The 13,273-nt window shown below is 39.7% G+C and overlaps 1 protein-coding gene across 6 annotated transcripts in view; it reads left to right on the top strand.

Moving 5' to 3' along the window:
- The window catches only part of ASB11 (ankyrin repeat and SOCS box containing 11), a 48,451-nt gene that overhangs the window by 12,433 nt on the left and 22,745 nt on the right, over positions 1 to 13,273 (top strand). Inside the window, exons 1-3 of one of the 6 annotated variants that reach the window (XM_055565474.1) lie at positions 1,770 to 1,923; positions 3,344 to 3,420; positions 4,659 to 4,764. The exons of 1 other annotated variant lie outside the window; for it this stretch is intronic. In XM_055565474.1, the coding sequence (XP_055421449.1) occupies positions 3,379 to 3,420; positions 4,659 to 4,764 (148 nt within the window). In that variant the 5' untranslated portion in view covers positions 1,770 to 1,923; positions 3,344 to 3,378. Of the gene's footprint in view, positions 1 to 1,769; positions 1,924 to 3,343; positions 3,421 to 4,555; positions 4,765 to 5,614; positions 5,807 to 9,929; positions 9,990 to 13,273 lie in introns of those variants that run through there. 4 more of the 6 variants (XM_055565476.1, XM_055565473.1, XM_055565475.1 and 1 more) reach the window with 4 other exon arrangements.

The following is a 13,273-nucleotide window of genomic DNA, read 5'->3' as shown; positions in this document are numbered from 1 at the left end:
CAAAGAAACCCTCCACGTCTCTCAGTGCATAATTTAGTCCTCTGTCAATGCCTTCGTGTTTTCCGAGCAGAATGTACGAGGTGTGCCATCTCAAAATCAGCTGCTACCCCGGATCTTTGATAGAAGTCACCTCCCTTCACTTGTGGCCTAGCTGATGCCTGAGAAGTATTGTCAGTGTGCAGAAGTCTTGCCCCCAGAATGTTTTGTTTATAGCCAGTTGAGTCTGAAAATTTTAGGAACACAGTCTCTTTGTGGATGGATGTTTTTAACTGTAATCATTGTTGCCCAGAGCCATGGGTTTTTAAACCCCAAATTATCCACATGGTGTGTCTTATTAATTCTTTGAACTCCTTATTAGAATAAATTTTTGTGATAAAGGACTGTGAAGTCACAAGAGTGAGGCACTGTGGACGCGCTAGTTAGACGCTGGCAGTATTGTGATTCTTTACAAGATTTTTTTTAATGACACCATTCACAGAACTTTAAAAAAGTATCTTAACGTGTCTGTTAATTGGTTGCCACTGATACATAAGAAATATATTTGTGCTTTTAAAACACAAATGCAAGAGTACAGTTTTTAATATCTAGAAGTTAGGGGTTCTTTCGTTAAAGAAAAACAGACTGACCCAAACCATTGAATCTCACTGGGATTTTTAGGCATAGAAACTGAATTATATAAATAATGAAATACAGTGCCAGTATTCATGATAAAGCGGGGAACTATATAACATTTGGTTTTATTCTGTTCATTAATTTTTAAAGGCATACTCCTGTTTTATCTTGTTTGATTTTTTTCTTAGCTTTTTTTCCTTCAAAATTATCATTTAACTATTAAACTGCCATTTATTTCACATGGAAATAGGGTTTAACGTTCTTGCATGAAAAATATGTAAGCTGCATATTTTCCTTATTCTTTTCTTTAATAAGTGGAAGTAAATTTGCTTGTTGTAGTACATCTAAATTTTCAGGCTTCCTGAATACCTTAATTGTAACTGTCAGTGTTGCACTGGTCAATATGTGGAAACATATTGTTCTACCCTGCTACTTACATTTATTTGAAAGTGAACTTGCAGTGATAAGGAATATATGAAAAATATATTGTGTTTCTTTTGATGTTGCAGAAAGTAGCACATGTCAAACTGATTTATAAAAACATGCTACCTGTCCAAAAATAAAGACCAAAATGACATTTTGACATTTTTCTGAATTTGCCTTGTTTGAGAAACAGAATATTATTAACTAGTTGAGCAATACTCCCCCCACCTACCTACCTCGCATGCTTTTTTTTTTTTTAAGAGCAATCTGATGTTTTGCTTAGTCTGTTAGTGAAACAGGAAATATGGAAATATTTTTCAGTTGATTAATTACTCTGTCATCTTTTCTTTCTAGAATATTCTTTGTTTTAATCATGGAATAGCAAGTTGAATTGTGCCTTTGTTTCCTGATCCAAACAAGCCTGTATTTTTCACTTCACTAGAATTACTGTGTAAGACAAATGAATACTTCTGTAAACTATTGTGTATGTGAATTACATAATTATACTCTATATCTTGTAAGCTATTTTAAGAAAAATTGGAATTTTGACTTCATTTATTGAAACCCAGTGTACCATCAGTCCCTGCTTCACTTGCACCCTACTCACAGGACTGTCCTTCCTACATACTTGCCCTGGCACCAGCTAGTGCTTATTCTAATCTTTCCATCAAACATCTCCACCTGATAGCTTCTCAAAGGAGCTGTGAGGGGTGTGTCCCTGTGCTATTTCCCTGGTAACTGATGAGCCACCTGACTTCAGTTCCCCTGGAGCTGCTAATCCGCCCCTTCCCTTAGTAGTGAAACCTCCTATCTCCATGTCCTGCCATCCTGCTTCCTGTTATCTACAGCACGAATTGGGGTGTCACTCCAGGACCTTGCTTCAGATGTGTAAGATCCCCAATCTATTAAACCACTGATGTCTCTATCACTGACTCTGCTGGGCTTTTCGATCTTGAGGCTGGGCAAGTACAAGGCTTGGCAGGCCTATGGCGTATAGCCCAATGCCCAGCTTCTCCCACCTTCTTTGTTGGAAGCAGTTCCCTACATTGATAAGTTCTTTTAAAAAAATATATATTTGTTTATATAGTTATTTGACTGCTCCAGGTCTTAGTTGTGGCATGTGGGATCTAGTTTGCTGACCAGGGGTCAGACCCGGGCCCCTTGCACTGGGAACTCGGAATCTTAGCCACTGGACCAGCAAGAAAGTCTCCAGTGATATGTTCTGATTTATATTACACCAAAACTTACTTTTAGCTCAGTCATGGTATAATAGGTCTGTGTTTAGTTTCGCAAAGGTTTTTTACAGGCCTTTTTGTCCTTCTCTGCATTCTCCAAAGATGTTAAATTGTATTATCCTGTTCTATATTTTTAAAATATGAAATTCTGAAAATCAAAGCTCTCTACAGTAGATTTTGATTTGTATTCAACAATCCTTTGGGGAGTTGATTTTCCGTTATCCTTTACACTTGGCTGTGGCTCAGTTATTCTCAGCGGGATGTGGCGGTGGTGATTTTGCCCCCTGGGGGACATCCGGCAATACCTGGAGACATTTCTGGTTGTTCCAACTGGATAAGAGTGGGGCATTGGCATCGCACACCAAAGAATTATCTGGTCCAAAATGTCAGTAGTGCTGAGGCTGGGAAACCCTGATGCTCTAGATGGTTTTGCCTTCTTTACAAGATACTCTGAGTTAACTCGTCATTTCAGTAGCATTTTACACCCATCTCAAACGTAGTGCTCAAATATAATAAACATAATCTCTTAAATAGTACAAAAGTCGAGCTTCTCACAGCCAGCTTTTCTGGTATGTAAAATGAAAAGTACAGTCATGTTTTAGGTGAAAAAATTAAGTTCAAAACAAGATCGAATAATGTTATGTATTACTAGATACATCATTGGGCCAACATGGGTAAATGATCGCCTTCTTCCAGAACAGTTGGAGAAAGAAACATGAACTAAAATGCTTGTGTTTATGTATTTTAATAGCTTGGCCAGGTAATCTAAGCTTGGTAAAGAAAACCTTGTATGTTAGTATCTGTCCTTGCAAATGGAAACCACACAAGTTCACACAAGTTTGTGATGGCGTGGAGATACTACACTGAAATGGATACATTATATATTGTGCCTTGGGGTTGATTCTCATGTCTTACTCTTTTACAGAGTATAGGGAGATAGTTCTTACATAGGGAGTCATTCTAATTTGTCTGAGTGCTAGGAGAAACTCCCATAGTTTTGCATCAAGCATTTATTAAATAAGGTTGATTTAGTTGTCTCCTATAATTTTATTTGGGTTTGTCTTTTCCAATAGGTTGTAGAAATTTAGAAAATCTAATATAGCCAAGAATGAAAGAGGAGACTTCGAGTTTCTGCATCTGTTTTTCCCAGGTGAGGTATATTAAACAAATCAGCTTTACTTGTTATTGGCCAGCTGTTGCATGTTGAAGAGTTAGGGTTACAGGAGAATATTGTCCAGCGAGGGAAGATGCTGACTGATAGAATCTTTGGATACCTCACCCGGAGTATAGGGTATCTTCATCCTTTTCATTGTAAGTCCTCCATGATTGACTATGGAGAAGGCAATTGCACCGTACTCCAGTACTCTTGCCTGGAAAATCCCATAAACAGGAGCCTGGAAGGCTGCAGTCCATGGGGTTGCTGAGGGTCAGACACGACTGAGCGACTTCACTTTCACTTTTCACTTTAATGCATTGGAGAAGGAAATGGCAGCCCACTCCAGTGTTCTTGCCTGGAGAATCCCAGGGACGGGGGAGCCTGGTGGGCTGCCGTCTATGGGGTCACACAGAGTCAGACACGATGGAAGTGACTTAGCAGCAGCAGCAGCATGATTGACTATAGCCCACATTTTTGAGAAAGAGGCACCATCTTTCCTGACAATAGGAAGTAAAGATCAGAAATGTTACTAGGGGACTTTGTCATGGATGAAGCTATTACAGCAAGTGGTCTAATGCTTCCAGTCTGGAGAGGCATCCAAGCTGGGCCTTTTATTAAATACTGCTTTAGAGTAAATAGCCTTTCATAACTGGTCATATTTTAGATTTGGGCTTTATAGCCTCAGAATGAAGAGAATATTGAAGTGTTCCAGGGGCTGGTACTTCCCACCAGAAGCACAGAATATAATATTAGTACTTCTTTTTTATGAAGTTCAAATAACTTGCTTCATCCCCATGGGATCTGAGAGGCTTGTTCTATCTTTCCAATCCTGCCTTTCAATAGAACATAGTAAAAACTGGAATTGAGGGGTAAAAACATTTTGGACTTGAATCCTGTTTGTTAAACAACACTGAGGAATGTAGGTCTAGAACTATTGGGTGTTTCTGGTTTGAAGGAAATTTCTTTCATTCATTTAACATTACCGTGAATGTCAGTGTATGCAGTCGCCAAATCACAGTTAGCTGAGAATCTACAAACTCAGTTCTCCGTAACAGGAGCACAGAGAGCTAGAAGGTTTAAAATAGATGTCATATGATACCAATTATAACTCGGTGAAATTTTGCAGTCCCAAGAACCTATACAGAGTGTAAGCCAAAATGGAGGACGGTTCTGTTTCCTATGGCTTTAAAAACATTTTTATTACAATGTTTGCTACTTTTTTTTTCTTCAAGCTTTTAATTAAAGTGTTCTTGGCGCTCCTAACCCACTTCTATATCGTCAAAGGAAATAGAAAAGAAGCGGCTAGGATAGCAGAAGAGATCTTTGGTGAAATTTCAGGTAAAAATACATGAATTTGTTCCCAATACTTTAAAAGAAACCTAGATAATTCATATGAATAGTATTTCTAGAAGACAAATTTTATTTATACTTTGGCTTTGAGTATTTTATTTCTACTTTGGGTTATTTTAAAAAATTATTTAAAGTAGCAAAGGGTGTTGACAGCACCAATTTGTGAAAGATTTTCAGCTTTTCTGCAAGTTAGTTTCATTAGCAGTTACTATTTAAGAAGTAAATAGAACAGTGGCTTTCTAACAGTATTTTGAGAAACCTTTCTACTAACAGCAAAATTACTTTATAGGATTATTTTCTTAAATACTTTAATCAAATGTTAACAATACATTCTGACAAAACTTTCCCCAGGAAATGGACTGACCAGTAATGATTTAAAGCAGCCATAGGTATGCTGTCATATATATCTATATGTGCTGTCATTTGCAGTTTGAATTGCTTAGCCACTTGTCACTGTCAGGGGAAACCCCTTCACTGAATCCATTTATACCCAACACGGTGCAAAGCTCAGCAAACATTACAATATGAAATGCCAACCTTTGGGCAAAACATTTTAAAGTCTCATGCTTTGCAGAATTTAGTCTCTATTTCTTTCAAGAAACGATGCACCTTAATTGTAGGGAGATGCTGCAAAAGTAAATGAATCATATTGTTACTGCTGGAACTGCCACTTGATAAGAGGAGGATTTATTCATAAACAGAGTTCCTTATTTCCCTATGTATTTTTAGTGTTTGTAGGGGTTCCAGGGTTACCTCATTCTTTATCTAGTATCCATTTCATCTTGCATCCTGGATTCTCTTTTTCAAAATAGACTTAGGTTGTGTGATTCCAATACACTAGACAACTTTAAGGACTCTAGGGAACAGCAGCCTTATCCAAAGAGATAAGACCTCCAAAAACAAAGCCTCAGAATGCTTCAATTAACGGGGGGGAATGAGAAGAATCTCGAAGTTTCGGAAAGTGGCAGAAGCCTTGGAGTGTGGAAAGAGATTTCTTTTGGGGATTATATTTGTCATACATTTCAGGGAGGTATGTTGCTTTGACTTGGTTTAAAACAAAAAAACCTAAAAGTAACTTTAATTTCAAGTTAAGCATAATCTGAAAAGCTATTTTCTAATTTAATTTGTAAATCGAGTCAGGGGCTGTCTAAAAGTTTCTATCACATAGTTTTGATGTTCTCATAGATACATCATCCTCACAGTTTAAATTAGGTAAAGTCGGACAGTCAGTATCAGCAAGAGCATGTTGAAAACATTTTTTCTTGGCGCTTGTGTGCATTATTTCTGCCTTTGTGGTCCTCAGTGAAGTACTCTCTTAAGAAAGGTTTATAATAATCAAAACCTGGAGCCGTAACACAATTTTCATAAATAGAGCTCACTTATTCATTAGCTCAAATATCTTGTTGAAGCTCCTAGGATGATATTCACTTAATTTGCAAATGGCATGGTGTTACAAAAGTCGGAAACATGTTTCTCGATGATCACTAACAAGAAGCACTGGATTGAATAGTGCCTGTTAATTTTGCAGTTTAATTTCCTTCCTTTATACATACATATATATGTGTGTGAGGATGGTGCGTTTACTTCTACACATTGCACACATATATAATAGAGAGTATATCCAGATTTGGTAAAGCCTTTTATAATGATGTAGGTGGTAATATGCGAGAAACAGTGGTTTTTACATGATTCCAACAGTTTTTTTTTTCTTTTGACACTGTTAATAGTCAGATACTATATATATTTAAAACTAGACATTTTAAAAACCAAGAACAAAATTTGTCTGAGTGTTCAACTCACACCAGAAATTGACTTTGCTGCTCGTTGGTCAGACAAATGTTTGTTGGGAAAATATGTGACATTTAATCAGTAAGTGAGCTAATTGACTTACTAAAATCTCAGCCCAAGGTTACCTTTCTTGACTTCAATAGCGTATTCTGTTTCTGTAAATTATCGTCAGGGCTGTCAAAAACAAGGAGAGGCAGTAAAAACATCAGCCAGGACAGAGTTGAGCCTGCCATAGATCCTAGCACTTTCAGATGCTGTACCTAGCATCACATCCCTCATTTAGTATCCTTTTTTGGCTGTAAAATTTTTTGTAGAGTTTTTTTTTTTAATATTCTGGAGTACATCATTTGATATTTCTTTGTGGTTTAAACTATTCCCTTTGTAAATAAGTCATCAGAATTGAGTTCAGCTATGGGGTTGGGTGGCGGTTTTTAGTTTTTTCAGGCTTCTTTGTGTAATTTGTCAGTAATAGATACATATTTTGGAGTTCGAAACATTGTTATTGACCCTTGATATTCTCATATCTCCAGCACCTGATGCCTCACCAGCCCCACGTTCAGCCCACAGATGTTTCTCTAGACACATTCTCTCTCCTGAGGGACGTGTATGATTTTTCAACCTTTGCTAATTTGGCCAGAACTGAAGCTCTATATTTAGTACAGTAACTTGGTCATCAAACTTGATAAAAAATAAAGTGTAGATTCAGGTTGATAATTTGTTATTCACAACCCTTGGGCCAGACACGTTTCAGGATTCAGGCATGCAGGGGATACTGAAAAGGATTACGCAGTGTGTATACTGGATATTACCACAGCATTCCCAGCAGAGCCTGGAGCTGCCTCCTGCAGTCAAAGGTTTCAATATTTCTATAGTGAAAGTATCAATATTCACACTAAGTGAAAATACAAATTAAAAATAATAGGTTGTTAAACCTGAGTCATGACCATGTTTTACTGCCAAAGGATCTTGGATACAACTGGGGAAAGACTTGGTTTTCAGAATTTGGGGAATTTTACAGTTGCAGATAAGAGATAGTGGAATTACACCCTTGGAAAAAAGAATGAATTCTCTTCTAAGTGTTTTGCCTAAAATCAGTTGTCCTTCTTGTTTTTCTAAATTCAAAGGACTAACTGACCTTGATTTGATGGCCACGCCTCTGCCTGACTCATCACCTTGACTCCTTTTTCCTGTCCTTCCCACATCACCGGTTTTTTTCCTGCCTTCAGTCCATTCTTGCCCGGCCCTCCACCTCATCTTGTTCAGTGTCAGTGCTTGTCTCTGCAGGCCTCAGCCCACCCATCCTCTGAGTGGTTATGGATCACAGTGCCTGCTGGCTGTCCCATGTTGGGACTGACAGTCCTCAGCAGGGCTCTGCCACCCAACCTGTCATCTGCTCAACTCTCTTGACTCCTAATGGGTGTGAAGGAAGCTTCTTTCTGACTCACTACAGAACGATGTTCATTGACAGTAGTTCATCTCTTGACCAGAACTGAGTGTTCAAGAGAGTGTGCATTTTAACTGGGGGCATTTCTTATGTCTTTTCCAGTTACCTTTGTTTTCCTTAAAATATTATTTAACTCTATTAGGTTCTTACCTGTATTTTGATTCACACCCAAAATTCTTTTGAAATTTTCTTTTTTCGGTAAATGCTGTTGGAGAAGATTTTCCTTCATATGATTTTGGAACTTGAATAGAAAGAATAAATATTGCTCCATGGGCACTAGAGATGATAACCAGTCAGGCAATTTTTTTTTTAATAAATAAACCAGTCGTCTCAAATACTTGTTGAAATTAGGAAGGGTAAAATTGCAAAAAATTAATAATTGATTTTTATCTTGAATACCTGGAACTTGGACAACCATATTCCATCTGAACCCATTTTGTTCTTGAAATCTATGGTTTTGGATGTTGTCATGAAATTGTTATTACAAGAGCCTGAGAACCAGAGATATAAATCACATTCTGAGAAAAAGTCAAAGGGGGAAATGAAAAAGTACTTGAACATTTTCCATACACCTCATCAGGAACAAGTAAACATATTGGTAAAGTAAACTTATCTTCAAAATGTGCCCGCGGCCCTGTGACACAGGAAGCCTGCCAAATAACTAAAAATAGACTGCCTCAGAAGCAAAGGGCTGATTCCTACTTCAGCATTCATTTATTTGGAGAGCTTAGATGCATATTTCCTGAAAGGAATGGAAAAACTCTCTAGCTGCCAAATAACTTCTATCGTCAATTTCTCACAATTAGCTCCAATTTGCAAAACAAGAATGATAAGAGCAAGAGACTGTGTGTTGGGAATTAGAAAAACAGAAGAGCCCACCATAGCAGAGTTTCTGAAAAAGGGTTTTTTGTGAATACTCTTCAAGGTCCTTTGAAGCAAGTGATGGGAAACAGAGTGACTGGGAAGGTGACTTCCCTGAGAGTGGCTTTATTTCCAGTTGGGAAACCGAAATGACTTCCACACCGAAGGCAATCCACTTGATTTATTTCATGTGATTTACAGAGAGAAGAGGCATACAGCAAAGGATTCCCCACGAGTCCGTCTACCAGAAGGATGAACAGGGTGGAAAAAGCACTAGCTCTTAAAACCAAAAGAGGGTGTGTTCTCAATTCTCAAAACCTTGCATTTCAGTCCTGTTCCTGCCACTTAACCAGAAATAAGATCTGAGGTGGGGCAAAGGGTTTGTTGTACATTTGGACTGTTCCCTTCTGTCTTGAGAGCCTAGGGATGGAGTGTCCAGAAGGAAGCAAGTTTAGATCAGTTGGAGCCAGGAAGGAGGGGAGCCTGGCATTTCACTGTAAAGCCGGAAGTCTGTTTAGGCAGGTGACTCACCGAAGTGCCCTTGTGCTCCTCAGCTGGGAGTAAGAACTGGAGAGTGGTGAGCAGACAAACCCAGGATCACTGTTCTCTTTTCCTCCGAGGATCGTAAGGTGGCCTGCAGGCTTGCCTCAGCCTCGCCAGCCTGGTGAGAGGGGAGTTGTGGGCATCAGAGGATGCAGCACAGACGGGGGACAGGAGGAGAGGTGGTCAAGGCCAGTATGTAGGGCAGTGGCCCAGGAGGGAGCCCCAGTGCGGAGAGCTAGCATGGGAACCAGGAGCGAGACCTGTCATTGAGGCCCAATGGGCAAGACTGGCCTCCTTCCAGGCCCCTGGGAAGGTGGGTCCCCATCCCCCTCACCTCTCCCCACCCCCATGGTACCAGAGGAGCTGGCATGTCAAGAAGGAAGTGGGGACCTGTGTGAGAACGTGTTGCCCTTCTTGGGCGGAGAGACGGCCACCTCTTGCCGAGTGTGGGCAGAGTGGAGATGACAGTTAAATCGGATGGAGCAGTAGACGGGTGGTTTTGAATCGCTTTCTGGCAGTAGGATATAAATACAGATAAGTGCACAAACTATGGTGCTTTTGACTCCAAACACCCCAGGTGAGTCTGGCCCCTTTTGTACTTTGTGGAGATGGAATCATGCGGCATATCCTTTTCTGTGTCTGGCTACTTCATCGGTGTGACATTTTGAGAGATTGGTCCAGGCTGTGTGTGTGGTGTGGGTCTTAGGGGCCTGATGAGTAAGAGAAAGTTACTAGAAATAGGGTGAAGTCATGGTTACAGTGCCTGCTTCCTAGCAGGAAGTGAAGTGAAGTTGCTCAGTGGTGTCTGACTCTTAGCGACCCCATGGACTGTAGCCTACCAGGCTCCTCCCTCCATGGGATTCTCCAGGCAAGAGTACTGGAGTGGGTTGCCATTTCCTTCTCCAGGGGATCTTCCCGACCCAGGGATCGAACCCGGGTCTCCCACATTCCAGGCAGACACTTTAACCTCTGAGCTACCAGGGAATGGTCTTTGCTAGCAGGAAAGGAGACATCAAAGTCTGCTTGGAGGCAGGTTTTAGATAAGGCCATTTCATGTTGCTATTCTAAGTTAATATTGCTAGAATTATTCTCATAATAGCAAGTTGCCATTTAAATCTTGGTTTTAAGCAAATACTTAAGAGTGCCTTCAGGTGACTCGGGTTGACTGGTTATTATTAGGACACAAGAATAACCAAGCCACGACTGTGGGTTTGCTTTTTACATTGGCCAGGGCACTGAATTGCCATCCATAGAGGACGACCACCCTGCCAACCCCAGTGGTTGTCCATCTCCGAGTGCAATGAGGTGAGGGCGATACATCTTATATTGAATGAGATGGAGATGTAGTCAAAGAAAACCAAGGCTGACTATTGAGGATTCTTTGCATACATTATCTCATTATTCCCAGCTTATGCAAATGATCAGTGTCCAAAGAGATTTAAAAATCCACTCATCAGCTTAACTGACTCAAGAACAAGCGAGATAAAAACATATTTTCAGGTTAAATTTTCAGTCTGTTTTTCTTATTAGAAAAAGCATTCTACATATCAGGAGTATGCAATTCACCAGTGATTAGATAGATGAGATAGATATAAATAGATACACTTTTTATTTTGGAACTAAAGTGGTACAAAGAATTCCCACTTCTCTTTGCCCAGTCTACATTCACATTTACCCAACTGTCCTGTTAATAATCCTTGATATAGATACATATCTGTAGAGAAATAGAAAACCAGATGGGTCACCAAATCCCACATTCAGCCCATAGATATTTCTGTAAGCACTATCTTTTCATATATTGAAAATCACATTTTCATACCAGTTGCTCTAATTGCTCCAATTTCAATACTACCCTGTAGAGCCCATTCTAGTGCATCCAATCCAGGCAGCCATATTGTCTTTAGATGTCATGTCCCATCAGCCTCCTTCAGTCTGGTTACAGGCCAGTTATTTTTGAGAATGTCCCTCAGTTTGAGTTGGTTCTCGGTGTCCTCATAATTAGACACAGGCTATGCGTTTTGCGTAGGAATGTTCCAAGCGGCGCTGTGTTCTTATCACCGTGTTCCCTCCTGTAGTGTGTGATGTGGCTTATCGCATTGCCTCAGACAGCACACTGTGCCAGTTGGTTCCATCATGATCCCCCCAGGCAAAGGTTTGTTCAGCGGTACACCTACCCCTGTTCCCTTGATAACTGTATAATTATTCTGTGGGAAGAACATTTGAGGCCGATTTTATGATTTCTCCTACGTGTCTCAAGTTGGTGTTCTACTATGAGGAAGAGCTTCCTCTTCTCCCTATTAATATATTTGTATCAGTGAGGCCTTAGAGATTCCCATTTTTGCTTGGGTATAATCATGATTTATTTTCATGCTTAAATCATCTTGTATTTGGCCAGTGGAATCCTCTTCAAGGCACCTTCTGTACTTTTTGACATTCCCAATCATTCATTGAGCACTTACTTTCTGACAAGATATTTGTAGCCCATCTTATATCTTTCCTGGCTTAGCCTTGGAATCAGCCATTTCTCCAAGGAGTCCTGGTTGGTTTTCCTCACAACACAGACAGTGCTAATCTGTCTGTCGAGATGCATCTGTATATCTAACTATAGGCATAGATATATTGATATATCTGTAGAGAAATAGAGAACCAGATGGGTCACCAGATCCCACATTCAGCCCATAGATAGTTCTGTAAGCACTATCTTTTCATATATTGAAAATATTCATATATTGAAAATATTTTCATATTCATATATTTTCATATTCATACATTTTCATACCAGTTGCTCTAATTGCTCCAATTTCAATACAACCCTGTAGAACCCATTCTAGCTTTTTCCCTTTTTATAACCCAAAGGGTTAAAGAAAATAAAAATCTGGTGGGATTTTTTTTTTGGTCAAGGTTGCAGATATGGGAAGGTCTGAGTTCTTAGCACCATCAGGATCATCTGGAAAAGGGTGATAAGATAGACCCTTTGTGTTAAATGCAAACTGTATGACGTGCTCGACAGTGTACCAAGAACACAGTAATTTGAAGAAAGGCCAAATTTTGCAAACTGGTATAGGTTTTCTTCCAAAACAAATGATTGCCTTTGGCGTGTTTCACAGAAGGTTGCTTCTCAAATGCACATCTAAGTAGGTTAGTCTTGTTTCTTGACAAGCAATTACAAGAAAAATATATTTGTAAGGCAGTTCTGAGGTTGTTTCTTAGAGCCTTACCCTACTATGTGTGCTTATTAATCATACATTTTCTTGAGCACCTAACATTGTGGATATACTTTATCAGCCTACTTAGAGACCAAAAAAACCTGCTAAATACTAGATTACTGTTCCCCCACTTTACAGATCAGGAAATTGAGGTTCAAATGATTTTTGTACCATTTTGCCAGAGATAGTGGTTGAGGCAGGACTTGAACCTAGGCAGTGGCTCCACTGGCCCCATGCTTATCCATCACATTCAAACTGCCCACCATAAACTTTGGAGAATTATGTCATCTGAACAACAACATTCTGCATAATGATAACAGATTGGCTTCATTACCAAAAGGAAAGAATTATCTAGAGGATTTCAAACAAAACCGTTTTCCCTGATCCCTTAAGATTATCCTTTCTGGCATACAGGGTATTGAGTCTTAGGGTAGAGGTGAAGGCAGGGTGGGAGGTGGGGGCAGAAGGAAAGTGGGAAAGTTCATGAACCAGCTCTGCCCTTCATTTTGCCTATTTGGAGTTACTGGATTCAATCACTGGGCAGTATTTATTTGAATGAAATGTATTCCTTATGAAAACTGCCTCCAAATCCGGAGAGATGGTCTGTGCTCCCTGTCCACGCACAGCACCACACCCCTGTGTCACCTGAGAGCAG

Source organism: Bubalus kerabau, chromosome X (genome assembly GCF_029407905.1).
Source record: "Bubalus kerabau isolate K-KA32 ecotype Philippines breed swamp buffalo chromosome X, PCC_UOA_SB_1v2, whole genome shotgun sequence".
NCBI classification, from domain to species: Eukaryota; Metazoa; Chordata; class Mammalia; order Artiodactyla; family Bovidae; genus Bubalus; species Bubalus kerabau.
The sequence above is the reverse complement of the archived record's forward strand: the minus strand, read 5'-3'. Positions and strand labels throughout refer to the sequence as shown.